The sequence below is a fragment of the Narcine bancroftii genome, chromosome 1, assembly GCF_036971445.1.
Source record: "Narcine bancroftii isolate sNarBan1 chromosome 1, sNarBan1.hap1, whole genome shotgun sequence".
NCBI lineage: Eukaryota > Metazoa > Chordata > Chondrichthyes > Torpediniformes > Narcinidae > Narcine > Narcine bancroftii.
In genome coordinates, this window is record NC_091469.1 from 487,344,120 (window position 1) to 487,363,292 (window position 19,173).

The window sequence follows — 19,173 nt, forward strand, 5'->3', positions numbered from 1 at the left end:
CCAATGTGAACACACAGACTTGCTGGAGAAAGTCAGGCGGTCTTGCAGCGTCCATAGGAGATAAAGAAATAAGTAAAGGAATGCTCAGAATAGAGACAGTGCTGGCTGGGGAAGGAAACCAAACCAACAAAAGATGTTAATTGGAATTGATTTTGTCTGTGAAAGGAGACAGAAGGGAAAGGGAGTGGGAAAGTTGGAGAAGGAGTGGTGAGGGGGGAGGGGGGGGGCGTGGTGTTTAACCAAAGCTGGAAAAGTCGATGTCAATGCCGTCTGGTTGGAGGGTGCCCAGGTGGAAGATGAGGTGTTATTCCTCCAATTTGCAGATGGTCTCAGTCTGGCAGACAGCGTATGGTAAAGAAGTTCTCTTTTCTTGATTCTTTCTGTCCCAATAAGAGACAAACATGTAACCTGGGCATAGATCCGTTGCTTTAATACAGCTGACAGCTTGTGAAGAGCATAACTGTTGGATATTTGGCAACTTAAAAGACATTGGGACAGGTACATGGACGTAATTCCCTGAGAGTGGAATCACAGGTAGATCAGGTCATAAAGAGAGCTTTTGGCGCATTGGCCTTCACAACTTCAGGATTGAAGGGCGTCCGCTTAGAACAGAGATGAGGAGGAATTTCTTTAGCCAGGGGATGGTAAATCTGTGGAATTTGTTGCCACAGGTCGTTGTGGAGGCCAGGTCTTTTTGTGTATTTAAGGTAGAGATTGATAGGTTCTTGATTAGCCAGGACATCAAAGGTTATGGGGAGAAGGTCAGGCAGTTGGGCTGAGTAGGGGAATAGATCAACTCATGATTAAATGGTGTGCCAGACTCGATGGGCTGAATGGCCTATTTCTTTTCCTATGTCTTATGGTCTTAAATCAAAGTATTGAATTGGGATGTTTTGGTGAGGCCAAATTTGGAGTATAGAGTACCGTTTTGGTCGCCTAACTACTGGAAAGATATCAATAAGATTGAAAGAGGGCAGAGATTTACAAGGATATTGCTGGAACTTGAGGAACTGAGTTTGAGTTATAGGGAAAGGTTAAACAGATTAGGACTTTATTCCCTCGCGTCAGAGAATGAGGGGAGATTTGAGAGAGGTGTACAAAGTTACAATGAGTATAGTAAACGCAAGCAGGCTTTTTCCACAGGTTATGTGAGAAAGAAGGACAAGAGGACACGGGTGAAAGGAGAAAAGCTTAGGGGGAACTTCACGCAGAGAGAGGTGAGAGTGTGGAACGAGTTGCCAGCTGCAGTGGTGAGTGCGGGCTCAATTTTGATAGATGACAGATTTGAACACTGTACCGACTATTTCGGTTTATGTCAACCTTCAGATAAATCAGGTCCCCACTTTCAGCCTAATTTTCATGGGCATTTAGGGCAACTCCCCCCCCCCCCCCCTAGAATCGCATTGAATGAGCTGATGGTCATTGCCGGAAGGTGGTTGTTAACATGGAACCTCTAGCAAAACGATGGAAGTATGAAGCGAGTTTTAAGTTAAAAGTAATAGAAGTGGCCAAGAAATCAGCAACTGAGCTGTTGCAAGGAAATTTGTTGTAGGTTGAGTTCTTTTTGAGTCGAAATTAAGGACTCACTTTTGTATCTGGCATATGTTGATCCCTGATTTTTGAGGGTTTCAAGACTCGATTTGTACGTCAAAATATACGGTATATACATCGTAGAGAGGGGTATGGTCCAGGTCGATGGGACTAGACCAAATAATAGTTTGGCTCAGACCAAAGGACCTCTTTCTGTGCTGTAATGTTTTGTAGACACGAAAAATCAAAGAGGGATATAGGCCAAACACAGACAACAAAGGTGGGGAGACCCCCCAGAAGTTTCTCATTGTTTATTTTTCTGTTTTCTTGCTGTACTTATTCCTTTGTAGCTTTGGCCCTTCACATCAACTTGTGTCATAGAGTATGGAACAGGCCCTTCAGCCCAACTTGCCCATGCCAGTCCAAGTTGGTGCTCTGGGCTAGTCCCACTCTCCTGCATTTGGTGCACATCCTTTTAAACCCCTCCCATCCATTGTGTACATGAAGGAGCACGTTCTTTCTGTTCTCACTATCTGAGTTGAACCTGTTCAGATGCGTCATTGACATTGACCCTCTCAAACCTTGGCCTGGTTGTGGGGAGTAATTCTTCTAGACCAGATGAGTAGCCCCAGGGAAATTGGAATTGAAATCCACTGGTTGCTTTGCAGTCTGAGGTGAAGGAGGAAATTTTCAAATCAATTCTTGCTCCCCCACCCCATTGAGGCAACTGTTGCTCTCTCCTTTATGCTGACGCAGGGCCTTGACTTGAACTCTCGACCATCCCTTTGCCTCCTCAGAAGCTGATCAACCCAGCTGAGATTTGTTTTGTTGCTCCAGATCCCAGCCTCTGCCGTCTCCTGTCCAACCGTAATCGTGTGTGGCCGTGGTTACCTGTTCCTCGCTCTCGGGGCTGGCTCAAAGGCATGGTTTTTGCTCTGACGAAGTTGCAAATAGAATTCCCGGACACCTTCTAAAACTTCCTCTGGTCAAGGGAAGCAGGGAGGGTTCCTGTTTGACACCTGCTGATCAAAACTGAAATGGCATTTCAGCTTCAGGTGCCCGAGCTCCCCACACATAGTCAGAGACCATAGAAACAGGCCCTTCACCACACCACAACTTTAATCATGTTTTTCTATTCTACACTAATCCCACTAGCCCACATTAGGATGATCTCTTTCTCTATTTAAATAAATATCTAAATGACCATTAATGCAGCAATTTTATGTGATTCCTCCACCACATGTGGCAGTGAGTTCCAGACTTTATTCATTGGAACGTGGATGGTTCAGAGGGGATTTGATAGAGGTATTTAAAGTTATGAAGGTAATAGATAGACTAGACGTAAGTAGACTCTTTCCCCTGAAGGCAGGGGAGGTTGGAACAAGAGGGCATATGTTAAGGGTAAGGGGCAAAACTTTAGGAGAAATGTTAGAGAATGCTTCTTCACACAGAATGGAATGATCTTCCAATGGAGATAGTTGTGGCAGGGTCCTTTCTGTCATTTAAGAGAAGGTTGGATGTGTACGTGGATATGAGGGAATTGGAAGGTTATGGGTGGAGAGTGGGAGGGGGGAACTAGTGGAGTTGTTCAAGTGAACCGGTGCGGACTCGAAGGGCCGATATGGCCTGTTTCTGCGCTGTAAACTGTTATATGGTTATATCATCGTGTGTGTGTAAAATACTCCCCCTTCAGATCCCCTTTAAAGCTCCTCCCCGATTCCAATTCCCTGCCACATTCCTTGCTGTCATCTCTTTCCATGGGATCATGCGCTGCCAGACTGAGACCACTTGCAGATTGGAGGAACAACACCTCATCCACCATCTGGGCCTAAGCCTATGTCTCCTTTCCTCTTGCTCTCCCTGTCTGTCTCTCCTTTTCCCTCTGTCTCCTCCAACTCTGCATTCACAGAGCCACCCCCGTCTCCCCTAAACCATTCTCACCTTTCCTCCCCTGACCTCCTATCCATGTTCAGTTATCACCTCTAGTCTGCTGGCCTGTGCTCCTCCTTCACGCCTTTTCTTTCCTTCACCCCAGCCATTTCACTCAGACGCCTGCCTGGTTTTTACTCGAAGAAAGGCTTGGGCCCAAAACGTCGGTTTTTATCTGTACCTCCTATGGAAGTCATCAGACCCGCTGAGTTCCTGCAGCATCTCTGTGTTTTTACTGCAATCATTCCTATTGGACCCAATTGCTGCCCAAATTCTCCAATTAATCTACAACCCCTGTTCGCTTTTAAAGGGTGGGAGGAAACGGAAGTACCGAAGGAAACCCATGCAGTCACAGGGAGAACGTCCAGACTCCTTACAGACACCGCCAGATTCAAACCTGGGTTGCTGGGGCTGTACTAGTATTGCGCTAACCGTGCCGCATTTGGACACTCAGATAGTTCCAGAAGACAAAATGTAATCTCCATGCCTTTTTCCCAAGGTGTCCTGCTGTGGCCGCTGCCCTCGCCAGAGAGAGCTTGTCCAGCATCAGTCACATCCACTCCAGATCACTGGAGTTCGACGTGGTGGAACTGGCAGATTCAATGGGATGGGAGCTGCTCCCTGTCAAACGAGAACTCAGGCAACTCCAGTGGACAATGGCTCCACGCAAGCAAGGTGAGTGCCTGAGGCCAAGCTTGGGCTTAGTGAGCAGGAACCCTTCGTGTTTCAGGCTAGAAAAGCACTCCTCCTTACATTTTCTCTGTGAACATCTGATCTTTCTTTGTTGGCTCTGACAATTAAAACCACCATATACAGTAAAAAGCCCCTGTATCCAGCTCCTATAAGGATTGGTCGATGCCCTATAAGTGAATTATTTTCCTTTCATGGTGCTTTTGGTTTGAATTTTGAGGTCCAATCAGTGGAACCAGGCATAATAATAGTTCAGCACAGAGTAGAAGGGCCAAATAGCCTGTTTCTGCTGTTGTGTTCCATGGCTCTGAGGATTGGCTATGACTTCTTCTTGGAGTGTAGGGGACTGAGGAAAGGTACAGCGTATAAAACATCAAGGGGCACGGGTAGGTGAAGAGTCACAGTCCTTTTCCCAGGCTAGGGGAATCTGAAACCAGAGGGCATAGATTTAAGGTGAGAGAGGAAAGGTTTAAAAGGAACCTGAGAGACATCTACCTCACACAGAAGTTGGTGGGTGTGGGGAATGAGCTGCAGGAGGAAGTGGTGGAATTGGGGGCAGTTGTAACATTCAAAAGACTTTTTGACAGGTTAAGGAATTGGAATGGCAGGGATCCCATTGGGGTGGCACAGGTAGGGCAACACTATTACTGTAACCCGGGCTCAAATCCGGCACTGTTTGCAAGGAGTTTATACATTTTCCCAGTATCTGCGTGGGTTTCTTCCTTCCACCTTCAAGACGAACGGGGTTTGTAAGTTGGTTGGGGTATTCGGGGGACACATGCCCATGGGCCAGAAGGACCTGTTATGGTGCTGTAGATCTAAAAAATTTTTTTAAATGGTTCAGATGGCAATCTCCCGAATTCAGGAAATAGGATCAGTTTAGGTGGACAGTATGGATACATTGGGCTGAACTGTGCTGTGAGCCACTTTTTCAGCCTTCCTTGAAAGACCAGTCTCTCTCCCTTGGAAGTAAACAAGAAAGTCTGCAGATTCCAGGATCAAGTGCAATACACAAACATGCAGGATAAACTCAGCAGGTTATGCAGCATCCATTGGATGTAAAAGTTAACCAAAATCTCAAGTGCATCTATCTGTTTCTTATACCTGATAAAGGACCCAGGCCCGAAACATTGGCTTCCCTTCACTTCCTATGGATGTTGCATGACCTGCTGAGTTTCTCCAGCATCCTTGTGGGCCGCAGTCTTTCTCGCCTTGGTTCCTTCGACAGCTCTGCTTCCAAGAGGGTGGTGATTCTGTGCAATTTGCTGCCAATTTGACCTCAGGAAATATATTTGAGACAGGGTTAGATAGATTTCTACAGAGTAAGGGAATTCAGGGATATAGGGAAAAGGCGGAGATGAGCCTCTCATCGGATCAGCCATTATCTCACTGAATGGCGGATGGCTAATTCCTCCTATTTCGTATATTCTTCTTCTTTATCCCAGGAGCTCAGGGCACAGGGAAGAGCGGAGTGCTGGTGGAGTTCAGTGAGCTGTCCTTTCACTACCGGTCATATGGAGATCTCGACCACCAGGAACTGGATGCGCTGTGTGAGTTCCTGCACCAGCGGGTGATGGCCCATGAGAGAGCCGCTCTCTTCCGCCTCAAATCCTCCTTCCAATCGTTTCACAGGTGAGGCTGGCAGAGTGGGGCAAGGGGGTGCTGAGGTGAACGTTGTTTACTGTCGGGTTACAGAACGTTCCAGCACAACACAGGCTCTTCAATCCACGATGTTGTGCCAACTTTTACGAACTTCCACAACAATCTAATCCCTCCCTCACACCCATAACCCTCCATTTTCCTTGCATCCATGTGCCTATCTAAGAGAATTTTAAATGTCCCAATTGAACCAGCCATCACCACCACCCCTGAAAATGTAATCTAGGCACCCACACTACTGTTTGTGTTAAAAAACATACCTCTGACATCTCCCCTAAATTTCCTCACCTCAACATAAACAGATGTCTTCTGGTGTTTGTTACAAGGGGACCTTGTCTGTTAAAAAAGTCTGAAGAGGATACAACAGCACAGAAATAGCCAATCTAGTTTGTAGAACAATAGAACACTGTAGCACAGAAAACAGTCCATTCAGCCCTTCTAGTCTGTGCCAACCACTATTTCGCTAGTCCCACTCCATTCCTTAACCCTCCAGACCTCTCCCATCTATGTATCTATTAAAACTCAAGATCAAGCCTGCATTCACCACATCAGATGGCAGCTCGTTCCACACTCCCACTACTCTGAGTTACGAACTTTCCCCGAGCATTCCCCCAAAACCTTTCCCTTTTCAGCTTAAAACTATGACCTTTCAAATTAATCTCCCCAAATCTAAGTGGAAAAAGCCGACTCATTCTTCTTCACTCCAAGGAATAAAGTCCTAACCTGTTTAATCTTTACCTGTAACTCAACTCCTAAAGACCCGGCAACATCCTAATAAATCTTCTCTTTCAATTTTACTGTAGTTAGGCAACTAGAACTGCACACAATTCTCCAAATTTGGCCTCACCAATGTCTTAAACAACTTTATCATAACATCCCAACTCCTATACAGCCTCCAATGTACCTGTATTCTCAGATCTCTTTGCTCCTCCTCACTCCTCAGTGCATGTCTTACTTTTGAAAATGAATCACCTCACACTTGCCTGCATTAAACTCTATCTGCCATTTTTTGGCCCATTCTCCCAGTTGCTCCAGATCCCTCTGCAAGCTTTGAAAATCTTCTTTGCTGCCCACAACGTTGCCTATCTTTGTGTCATCTGCAAACTTGCTGATCCAATTCACCACATTATCATCCAGATCATTGATATAGACAACAAACAACAATGGTCCCAAAACAGATCCCTGAGGCCCACCACTAGTCACAGGCCTCCAGTCTGAGAAACAACTATCCACTACCACTCTATTCTCTCCCACACAGCCAATTTCGAATCCAGTTTACAACCATGCCATGGATATCTAGTGTCTTATCCTTTTGAACTAACCTCCCATGTGGTACCTTGTCAAAGGCCTTACTAAATTCCATGTAGACAAAATCCACAGCCTTTTCCTCATCTACCTTCTTGGTAACCTCCTCAAAAAACTCTTCAGGATTCATTAAACACTACCTACCGTGCACAAAGTCATGTTGACTAGCCTTAATCAGCCCATGACTCTCCAAATACTATCTCTATATCCTATCTCTCAGAACTCCTTCCAATAATTTACCTACTATTGTCGTCAGGCTCACTGGCCTATAATTACCTGGTTTATTTTTGGTCCCTATTTTAAACAATGGGACAACATGAGCTATCCTCCAACTCTCTGGCACCTCTCCCGTGGCTAAGGACATTTTGAATATATCTACTAGGGACCTTGCAATTTCTTCACTAGTCTCCCTCAAAGTCCAAGGGAATATAACATCCGGCCCAGCGGATTTATCTACCTTTATTCGCTGTAAGGCAGCAAGCACCTCCTCCTCCTTAATCTCCATATGTTCCATGACCCTTCTATTTGTTTCCCTTCTATCAAATCTAAAGCAATGGAACCTTGGAACATTGAGTTGCCAGTCCTGCCCTCCTGTAATCAAGTCACATTAATAGCAACAATGTTGTAATCCTATGCGCCAATTCATGCCCTAAGCTTGTCATCGATTCTAACAATGCTCCTTGCATTAAAATAAATACACCTGAGAAAATTTCTATCACGTACAAATCTTAGATTTCTGTCTATACATGCAGTCCTCGCATGACTTTTATCTTCTTTGTTCTCACTAACTCCTCTAACATTCTGGTTCCCCATCCCCTGTAAATCTAGTTTAAACCCATTGTGACAAGACGAACAAATCTGCCCACAAGGATATTAATCCCCTTCCAGTTCAGATGCCATCTGTCCCGTTTATTATTCTGCCTAGTCTCATTGACCTGCACCCAGTCCATAGCCCTCCATACCCTTCCCATCCATTTACCTGTCCAAATTCTTCTTATATCACAAGATAAAAGAGCAGAAGTAGACCATTTGGCCTATCGAGTCTGCTCCGCAAATCCACCCTGAGCTAAACTGCTCTCGCATCTAGTTCAAATTTCCCTACCTTTTCCCCATATCCCTTGATTCCTTGACAAATTAGATACCTATCAATCTCTCCCTTAAACTCCCCCCAATGATCGGGCCTCCACAGCTGTATGTGGCAATGAATTCCACAAATCCATGATCCTCTAGCTAAAGAAATTTCTCCTCATCTCTGTTTTAAATGGGTCCCTTCTAATTCTAAGACCATGGCTTTTTCTCCTAGATTTACCCACCAAGGGAAACATCTATTCTGTCCAAACCTTTCACCATTTGATATGTTTCTATGAGGTCTCCTGTCATTCTTCTATACTCCAATGAATACAGTCTGCGACGGGTCCAGAGGAATCCAAAACCCAGCCACAATAGAAATTCACCAAGACAAATGGTTACTTAAACAAAAGTTCCTTTTAATTTTAATTTTCTTTAAACATGAAAACCATGGTTTCTTTCTATTTTCATAATATTATGATCCATAACTTCCTCAACCCTGTTAACAAACACCTCTGATACAGATTCCACTGTCCTTATCCTCATAATAAGGTTTCAGCATATTTATGTGACAAATCTGAGTTTCATTCCTACGATCTGGAGTGTTTACAACATAGTCAACATCGTTCAGTTTTGATTTAACTACGTACAGTCCAGAAAATTTAGCTCTCAAAGGATTGTCATGTGTTGGAAACAAAATTAACACTTTACATCCTGTCTCAAAATTCCTCACTTGAGCTTTCCCATCAAATAAACGCTTCATTTTACCCTGAGCCTTTTCTAAATTCTCTTGAGCCAAGTAGCCTATCTTTAAATTTAGAAACATAATCCAGCAAGTCCAATTAACATCCTCATTAACCCACTGTTCTTTTAACAACATTAAAGGTCCTCTAACCTGATGTCCAAACACAATTTCAAAAGAGCTGAACCCTAATGAATCCTGCACAGCCTCCCTTACTGCAAATAACTAAATGAGTACCTTCGTGCCAATCTTTCCCATCAAAAGGAGTAACTAGATCTACCTCTCTACTGGCCAAAAACCTCTCCCCAGGAGTTACAGCCTCAAATCTCTTACCTCCCTCCAGCTCAATTTTTAACTTCTCTAATTGAAACCATCTGTCTCTTTCAATTTTTTCCGTCATATTTTCTTTGTCTTTCATTATCCTCCCTTTGTTTTTCAGCTTCCTCTGCCTCAATTTGTTGTTTCTGCAATTCAGATTTCCATTTCTCTCTTTCTTCCACCACCCTCAATTTCTCCAATTCCAATTGCAACTCAACAGATCTACCCTCTGGAAAATTTTCCCTCACCTACATGATATTTCACTATAATCAATTTTTTTTTCTATTCCTCTGGAGCTCCGCAGGTGATGGTTGGGACAAAAATGTGCTACCATCCATTGCTGCCTTTTTCCCCCACACACACAAGCTTTAAATTAGCTTGGAAAAACCAATTAAGTAATAAATCACAAAAGCTCCAAAAGTTTATGATTCCAAAATTCAAATTTTCAATCCAAAAAGACAAGCCCCCAAATGAGACTGACCCAGAGGACCCCTAAACCCAGTAGCAATAGATATTCACCAAGGCAAATGGTTACTTAAACAAAAATTGCTTTTAATTATCTTTAAACATGAAAACAGGATCAAACTCTAACTTATCACTATTAACTTAACTCACCTAACTTAACCCCCTTCTAATTCTAAGCACATGTGTATGTAATGTGAGTATAAGTTTAGAAAAGTTCTTTGATTCACAGTCCAATCTCACTTCTCACTCCTCCAAGTTCACTGGTTGCAGGCAATTCGTATACTGTGCACAGATTTTAACATTTATAAAGTTCACCAGGCTTTGGTGCTTGAAAGGTAAATGGTTACCGCTCAATAAGGTTCTTGTTGGTTTTCAGAGAGAGATTTGTTGTTCCAGGACATCCACAACGTAATTACTTCCATCAGCCACTTCAGTGTCTTGCTGTCAAAACTTGCCCCTTCAAGGTTCTCCAGATGATAAACTCTTTCTTTCAGGTCACTACAGAGTTCCATTTTGTTTCTTTTATTCCAAGTGAAACATTAGGCAGCCAGTCCTCTCCTCTTGCATGAACCACAAGGGCTTTGACCAGGCTGAACTAAGAACTCACAGCCCGTCTTCCAAATGGGGTTTTCCACAAGCTTGTCAGCTTGTCCTGTTCCAGTCCCAGCTGCTGTTGCTGAATGTAACACTGTAGAACTGATCTCTCTCTCTCTCGCTCTCTCTCTCTCTCTCTGAAAGAAAGCCTATTTGACTCTCTGCTTGCAAAAGCACATGACCCTCTTAGAACAGCTCCAGACAATCTGCAGCTCCAACAAGATCTTTCATCTGTTGCCTTTTTGTAAACAACAATCCATTAGTGAAGTCTCTTGGGCACTCTCCAAAGCTTTTGCAGACTGTTGGCCCCAACATGTCTAGCAGAGCTCCAGCATTTTAAATTAGATCAGTTTTAAAGTGTTTCTATGTGACACACACTAACAAACCTTGCCCCAATCTATTTCCCAAAAATATATCTATATACTCTCACACAAGGCAGACAGATTCACCACTGGCAGGAGAAGGAAAAGCGAGCTCCCTCCAGTCACCGAGTGTCTGTAGATTCACCTCCAGCACTTCCACAGCCACACAGAGTCCAGTCCAAATGATTGGCAACCCGAGCTCCAGACCCGAACCTCCGACACTGTCAGGGATCATCCAGTGGCCTCGCATCCCGGTTCTAATACCTGGTACCCCTCCAGCCAGTTTGAGCCAGTCTCCAGTAATCTGCAACCCAGCGCGAGTCTCCCGACAGCATTCTCCGGCAGCCCACAGCTTCCACGGCTCACCTCATGTTGCCTGCATCCTAGTGCTTGCACTGGTCCCTCAGCCACAGAGCCCCCTCACTGGTTCACCACCATAGTTACCGTCCATTCTCTGCTTTCCACAGGCGAGCCAATTCTGAACCCACACAGCCAAGGTTCCAGGGATCCCATGACTCATGGCTTTCTGAACAAATCTTTCATGGGGGGGTCTGTCAAAAGCCTTGTTAAAATCTATATACACCACATCTACTGCCCTCCCTTATCAAGTTATTTTGTTACTTCCTCAAAAAAATCCAATTTAGCTCGTGAAGCATGACCTTCCCCTCACAATGCCATGCTGACCGCCCCTAAGAAGACTGCGCTTCTTTAAATGTTTTTACGGCAGGAAGGATATTCATTATAAAGGGTACAGAAGGGGTTTACAAAGTTGTTGGGATGTTGAGTTATCGTGAGATTGGAAAAAGTGGGCCTGTTTTCTTAGCGCGCAGGAGGTGAGAGGGGATCTTACAGTCTTCTAAAAATCATGAGGCGAATTGTTAAGCTGAATAGTGATCGTCTGTTTCCCCAGAGTGGGAGAATCTTGAGACAAGAGGGCATAACTACAAGGTGAGTGGGGGGTGGGATGTAGAAGGGACGTGGGGGGTGCAGTTCTTCACTCAGAATGTGATGAGCACATGAAATGAGCTGCCAGACACATGGATAACTCCACATTGGGAGGGGTCTGGGCCTGCAGAGAGGCTGTGGGAGCGCTGGAGGCGAATCTACAGATACTTGGTGACTTCAGGGTGACTTTCTTTTGCTATTCCTTCTCTGACTGCAAGGGGCGCCCGACAATCCTAAGGGCGAATCTTTGTTTGTTATATTACATTTCTGTTTTATTAAATGATAATAAACAGTTTCTGATCTGAGCTGATGTGGGCAAGAGGGCCTAAAGCAGGAGGGCACATTCGTCACAGACAAGCAGGGCATATTCCGGTTGTTATTCTTCCAAGACTCCTATCAACTTGTACTCACCTACAACCCCAAGATTCTGCTACTTGGGCAACTGACAGGGGTAGAACATAAAACAATACAGCACAGTACAGGCCCTTCAGCCCTTGATGTTGTGCTGACCAAAAAATAATATTAAACCCTCCCTACCCCATAACCCTCTATTTTTCTTTCATCCATGTGCCTGTCCCCATTGTAATTTACAATGACCAATTAGTCCTCTAACCCTTATGTGGTTGGGATGTGGGAGGAAATGGTCACGGGGAGAACGGGCAAACTCCACGCAGACGGCGCCCAAGATGAGGATGAAATCCGGGTCTTCACCGCTGTGAGTTAGCCCCTCTCTCAGCGGAGTTGCTGTGCTGTCCCAAGGCATTAATACAATGTGGACAGAGTGAACGGACATCCCTCGCAGCGATGAGATGGTTTGTCACAGCCTCCCGCCCACAGATCTGTGAGGTAGCTCCCCGCACATGGGAGGAGCGGACAATCAGGAAAGTGGTTTAGTTAACATTGGACATCCCTGTTTCTTCACCTTTCCCTTGGTTTCCAGCGTGGCTGTGAAGAACTGCAGTGTGTGTGCAGATGGCGTGGATGTGGGGAGAAGCTCACAGTTGAAGCAGTTGTTGAAGGACTATTTTGACCAGAACAAGAACCAGGCTGAACAGATGTACTGCCCAGAGGAAGAGATGAATGAGCTGGACATGGTGAAGGTGGGTGCCCACTTTCTACTTTGTAGTTAAACAAAAAAACTCTGCAGATGTTGGGGTCGAGTGCAATGTTTTTTGTGAAATTTTGAGATTCAGGATATTAATAGGTCCTTCCAGTCCACGAGGCCATGCTCCCTTAATACTCCAATTAGCATTATATCCCTATAAACTTTCAGAGGGTGGGAGGAAACCAGAGCACTCAGAGGTAACCACATCTAACTAGGATTGTCGGGCGCCCCTTGCAGTCAGAAAAGGAATAGCAAAAGAAAATCACCCTGAAGTCACCAAGTATCTGTAGATTCGCCTCCAGCGCTCCCACAGCCTCTCTGCAGGCCCAGACCCCTCCCAATGTGGAGACACAGAGAGAATGAACCAACTCCTTACAGACAGCACCAGATTCGAACCTCAGTCACTGGCACTGTAACAGAGCTGTGCTGGTAACCTTGCCGCCAATACACGTGTGCTGGGGAAACACAGCATCCATAGGAAGTAAAGGGTAACCAACATTTAGGGCCTGGGCCCTGCATCAGGTACAAAGGAAAATAGGTGGGAGGAGGGATGAAGGGAAGAAGGGCAGGGGAGGAGCAGAGACTAGCAGCCAAGAGGTCCCAGGTGGACACATGGCTGTGGAAGCAACTCTGGGTGATCACAAGGCTGTAGAGCATGAGAGCAGCAGGGATAACACTGGGAAAGCAGTACAAGAGGGTCTCACACAACTCCCCTTGAAGATAGGAGAAGAACCTCTACAGGATAGATGTCCCTTGAGGCCCGCTAGCATGGTCACCGTCCTACAGCGCCATATCCTATGCTTCTCCTTCTCAATGGGGTGTGTTTCTCAGTTTCTGGTGCGCAAGAATATTACTGGGACTGGGGAAGGAAGCTGTGGGGGAGAGGGGGGAGTAGATAGGCTGAGGCCTTTCACTCGGGTGTGTTTGAGGCTGAGGGGCGACCTTAATGAGGTTTATAATATCATGAGGGGCCTAGAAAAGGTGAATGGTCACAGTCATTTTCCCTCAGAGTAGGTGAGTCTAAAACTGGAGGGGCTAGATTTAATCTGAGAGGGATGAAGGTTTAAAAGGGACCTGAGGGTGGTGGGTGTGTGAAACAAGCTGCCAGAGAAAGAGATAGAGGCAGGGAACAACTGTAATGCTCGAAAGACATGGATAAAAAAAGTTTGAGGGATGTGGGCTGAATGCAGGGACTGGCTTGGTCAGCATGTACAAGACTTGTGCTGGAGGACTCTAACTATATAAACATAACAGCAGGTAAAAGCTGAAATAACAGTGATTTCCCACTAGTAGTTGTCTGATACGAACCATGGGCTGGAGTGTCGTCTCCAGGCAGGATTGATGGGAACAGTAATACGATTCAGCATATTATCTTTAAGGGGTCTTCCAAATGGAGAATACCATATTCTCCCATCTACCCAGACTTGCATCATTTAAAAGATGCTGGGTGAAAGTGTTGTGAGGCTTCACCTGGAGGTGCTTTGAGCAAACGATGCATTGCTGGAGGAACTCAGCCATTTAGGCAGCCTCTAAGTCAACAACTTGGATCAGGACCCTTTATCATGACCAAATAAGACTGTCAAATTTTGGCACTTTGGCCTTCATCAGTCAGAGTACTGAGGACAGGTGCTCCCCTATCTACAATGGTCCAACTTACGATTTTTCAAAGTTATTATGGCTTTCAATTTTGAATTCCGATCTGTTCCAGCGCTTGTGATACGCGGTACACTACACTCTGTCATTTTAGCAATTAATTTTAGTGCAAAGCTTCAAACTTTCTTCATGCCCAGTGTGCTTTCAGATGTGTACGTTAATGGTTTTTTAAAGTGTGGAATAAAGGTATTCAGAATTTAATAATCAGTATATAAAAAAGTTAGATGCGGTATTCTTTTTCAACTTACAATTTTTTTCTGACTTACGATGGGTTTGCCGGAATGTAACCCCATCGTACTTTGAGGAACACTGGTATGGAAGTTGGGAGGTTGCGCTGCAGTTGCACAAGGTGTTGGTGAGGCCTCATTTTTTTTTTAAATTTATTTTTCACACTATGCACCATATTATCCAAAATACACACAAACATTTCCCTCTTGAATATACAGTGTCATTTTCTCCCCTTTTCCCCCCTCCCTCCCTCCCTCCTCCCCACCCACTAAACGTTCAACATATATAATACATTAAACCCATTAAACAATGTCATCACACAATGAAAATAAACAAGAAAATTGTGTCATCTACTTTTACACACTGGGTCAGTTCATTTCGTCTTCTTCTCATTCTGTCATTTTAGGGGGTGGAGGTCCGTGGTAGGCCCTCTCAGCTATGTTCCATGTACGGTTCCCAAATTTGTTCAAATACTGTGATGTTATTTTTTTAATTATATGTTATTTTTTCCAATGGAATACATTTATTACTTTCTATGTACCATTGCTGTACTCTCAGGCTCTCTTCCGATTTCCAGGTTGACATTATACATTTTTTTGCTACAGCGAAGGCTATCATAATAAATCTTTTTTGTGCTTCATCCAGTTTGAGGCCTAATTCTTTACTTAGAAGAAAGATCTCTGGATTTTTTTGGTATGTTGCTTTTTGTGATTTTATTTAATACCTGGTTTAGATCTTCCCAAAACATTTCCACTTTCTCACATGCCAAAATTGGCTGTACTGTTGTTCCCGTTTCCTTCTTACAGTGAAAACATCTATCTGATACTGTTGGGTCCCATTTATTTAACTCTTGGGGCGTGATGTATAGCCTGTGTAACCAATTATATTGTATCATGCGTAACCTCGTATTGTATTTCTCATAGTTCCAGCATAGCTTTTCCCATTTTTGATTTTTTATCTTTATGTTTAGATCTTGTTCCCACTTTTGTTTGGGTTTACAGCTTATTTCCTCGTTCTCTTTCTCTTGCAGTTTGATGTACATGTTTGCAATAAATCTTTTAATTATCATTGTGTCTGTAATCACATATTCAAAGCTGCTTCCTTCTGGTAACCTCAGCCTACTTCCCAATTTGTCCTTCAAGTAGGTTTTCAGTAGGTGGTATGCAAACATTGTACCATGAGTTATACCATATTTGTACTTCATTTGTTCAAAAGATAATAAATTGTTTCCCAAAAAACAATTTTCTATTCTTTTGATCCCTTCTCTCCCTCATTCTCTGAAGGAAAGGTTATCTATTGTGAAAGAGAGTAGTTGATTTTGCATCAATAATAATTTTGGTAGTTGGTCATTTGTTTTTTCCTTTCTACATGAATCTTCTTCCAAATGTTGAGCAGATGGTGCAGTACTGGCGAACTCCTATATTGCACCAGCTTTTCATTCCATTTATGTAGTATATGTTCTGGTACCTTCTCCCCTATTTTATCTAGCTCTAATCTGGTTTTTCCCTTGTTTGATAAAAATCTGATAGGTGTCTTAATTGTGCTGCTCTATAATAATTCTTAAAGTTTGGTAGCTGTAAGCCCCCTTGTTTGTACCACTCTGTTAATTTATCTAGCGCTATCCTCGGTTTTCCCCCTTTCCATAAGAATTTCCTTATTTTAACTCTTTGAAGAATTTCTCTGTTAAGGGAATTGGTAACAATTGAAATAGGTATTGTATCCTTGGGAAGGTATTCATTTTAATGCAATTTACCCTTCCTATCAGTGTTAGTGGTAAATCTTTCCAATGTTCTAAGTCATCTTGTAATTTCTTTGTTAATGGCTGGTAATTTAATTTGTATAGATGGCCTAGATTATTATCTAGTTGAATACCTAGGTATCGGATTGCTTGTGTTTGCCATTTAAATGGTGATTCTTTCTTAAACTTTGTGAAATCCGCATTATTCATTGGCATCGCTTCACTTTTATTTGCGTTGATCTTGTACCCCGATACTTCTCCATATTCTTTCAATTTCTTATGTAATTCTTTTATTGATAATTCTCATTCTGTTAAGTATACTATGACATCATCTGCAAATAGATGGATTTTATATTCCTTCTCTTTTATTTTTATCCCTTTTATTTTATTTTCTGTTCTTATCAGTTCTGCCAAGGGTTCTATAGCTAACACGAGGGAGGGAGGGAGAAAGTGGACATCCCTGCCTAGTTGACCTGCTTAATTTAAATTGGTTTGATATATATCCATTTACTGTCACCTTTGCCAATGGTCCCTTATATAATGCTTTAATCCAATTAATATATTTCTCTGGTAGTTGAACCTCTGTAGTACTTTGAATAAATAATTCCATTCTACTCTGTCAAAGGCTTTCTCTGCATCTAAGGCAACTGCCACTGTTGGTGTCTTGTTTCCTTGTACTGCATAGATTAAGTTAATGAACTTACAGATATTGTCCGTTGTTCGTGTTTTCTTAATAAATCCAGTTTGATCTAGTTTTACTCTTTTTGGTACACAGTTGGCCAATCTGTTTGCTAATAGTTTAGCTATTATCTTATAATCTGAGTAGAGATGCTGGTGTTAGTGGATCTTTCCCCGTCTTTGGTATTACTGTAATAATTGCTGTTTGGAATGAATCTGGCATGTTTTGTGTTTCTTCATTCTGGTTCATTACTTCCAGGAGAGGAGGAATTAATAAGTCTTTAAATGTTTTATAGAATTCTATTGGGAGTCCGTCCGCTCCCGGCGTTTTATTGTTCGGAAGCTTTTGTAATATATCCTGTATTTCCTCTATTTCAAATGTTTTTATCAATTTGTTTTGCTCCTCTTCTTGCAACTTTGGTAGTTCAGTTTTGGCTAGAAATTCATCTATTTTGTCTTCTTTCCCTTCGTTCTCAGTTCGATATAATTGCTCGTAGAATTCCTTGAAGTTTTCATTGATCTCTGTTAGGTTATATGTAATTTGTTTGTCCTTTTTCCTTGATGCCAATACCGTTCTTTTAGTTTGTTCTGTTTTAAGCTGCCAAGCTAGTATTTTGTGCATTTTTTCTCTTAGCTCATAATACTAGGAAGGAGTTTAACGCAGCAAAATCGATCCTATTTTTTTGTCTGCCAATTCTCTTCTTTTTGTTGTATCTTCCCTTATTGCTAATTCTTTTTCTGTACTTATTATTTCCCTTTCCAACTGTTCTATTTCCCGATTGTAGTCCTTCTTCATCTTAGTTACATAACTTATTATTTGCACTCTAATGAACGCTTTCATTGCATCCCATAATATAAATTTATCTTTCACTGATTCCGTATTTATTTCAAAGTACATTTTAATTTGTCACTCAATAACTTCTCTAAATTCCTGTCTTTTAAGTAGCATGGAGTTTAATCTCCATCTATATGTTCTTGGAGGGATGTCCTCCAGCTCTATTGCGAATAACAGGGGTGAGTGGTCCGATAACAATCTAGCTTTATATTCTATTTTCCTAACTTTCCCTTGGATATGGGCTGACAACAGGAACAGGTCAATCCTTGAATATGTTTTATGTCTACTTGAATAATATGAGTATTCCTTCTCCTTTGGGTGTTGCCTCCTCCATATATCCAAAAGTTGCATTTCCTCCATCGATTTAACCATAAATTTGGCTACTTTATTCTTTCTGCTAGTCTTTTGTCCAGCCAAATTAAGGTTAAAATCCCCTCAATCAATATATTCCCCTGCGTATCTACAATCTTCAAAAAGATATCTTGCATAAACTTTTGATCCTCTTCATTAGGTGCATATATATTGACCAAATTCCAGAATTCTGAATATATCTGACACTTTATCATTACATATCTCCCTGCTGGATCTATTATTTCCTCCTCTATTTTGATTGGTACATTTTTATTGATTAATATAGCTACACCTCTGGCTTTTGAATTATATGATGCTGCCGTTACGTGCCCTACTCAGTCTCTCCTTCATTTATTATGTTCCACTTCAGTTAGATGTGTTTCCTGCACGAATCCTATATTTATTTTTTTCTTTTTTCAGTAAATTTCATATCCTCTTCCTTTTGATTTGGTTATGTATTCCGTTAATATTTATAGTCATATAGTTCAACATGGCCATTTCATACTTTGTTTACCTCTCATTTCCACTTCCTTACCACCACCTTTCCCCTTTTCCCCATTTCCATTTCTCAGTTTTCTTTTTTTGAACGCACTGTATGACAACACTTCTAAAACATAAAATATTTCAACCATTCCCACATCTAAAATTCCCTTAACCCCAAATGTGCCCCCCTCCTCTCTGAGTTGCCCCTTGTCCCTTGCCGGGCAACCACAACTCCCCTCTCCCTTTGGATTGCGTACCCGCTTGCAAGCGTCAACTGATTTCGCAGTGACTGTTATTCTCTCCCACCCAACCCCCTCCAGAAAAGACTTTTTTCTTTACATATAACAAAGCTCACCCTCTTTTTCTCCCCCCTTACTTCCTTTCTTCCCTTTTCGTTCCCTCCTTTAGTTCTTACTTATACATTGTTTTTTCTTTATATGTAGTTTGTCGTCATTCTTTGTTCTTGTTACATCTCTTCATCTCTCTTTCTGTCTT

The 19,173-nt window shown here is 42.7% G+C and overlaps 1 protein-coding gene across 3 annotated transcripts in view; it reads left to right on the plus strand.

Annotated features, from left to right (window-relative positions):
- Positions 1-19,173, plus strand: part of recql4 (RecQ helicase-like 4) — a 144,975-nt gene that overhangs the window by 113,025 nt on the left and 12,777 nt on the right. For 2 of the 3 annotated variants that reach the window (XM_069914975.1, XM_069914976.1), the window contains exons 21-23: positions 3,959-4,134; positions 5,595-5,781; positions 12,548-12,707. In XM_069914975.1, the coding sequence (XP_069771076.1) occupies positions 3,959-4,134; positions 5,595-5,781; positions 12,548-12,707 (523 nt within the window). Of the gene's footprint in view, positions 1-1,143; positions 1,221-3,958; positions 4,135-5,594; positions 5,782-12,547; positions 12,708-19,173 lie in introns of those variants that run through there. The other variant, XM_069914977.1, reaches the window with a different exon arrangement.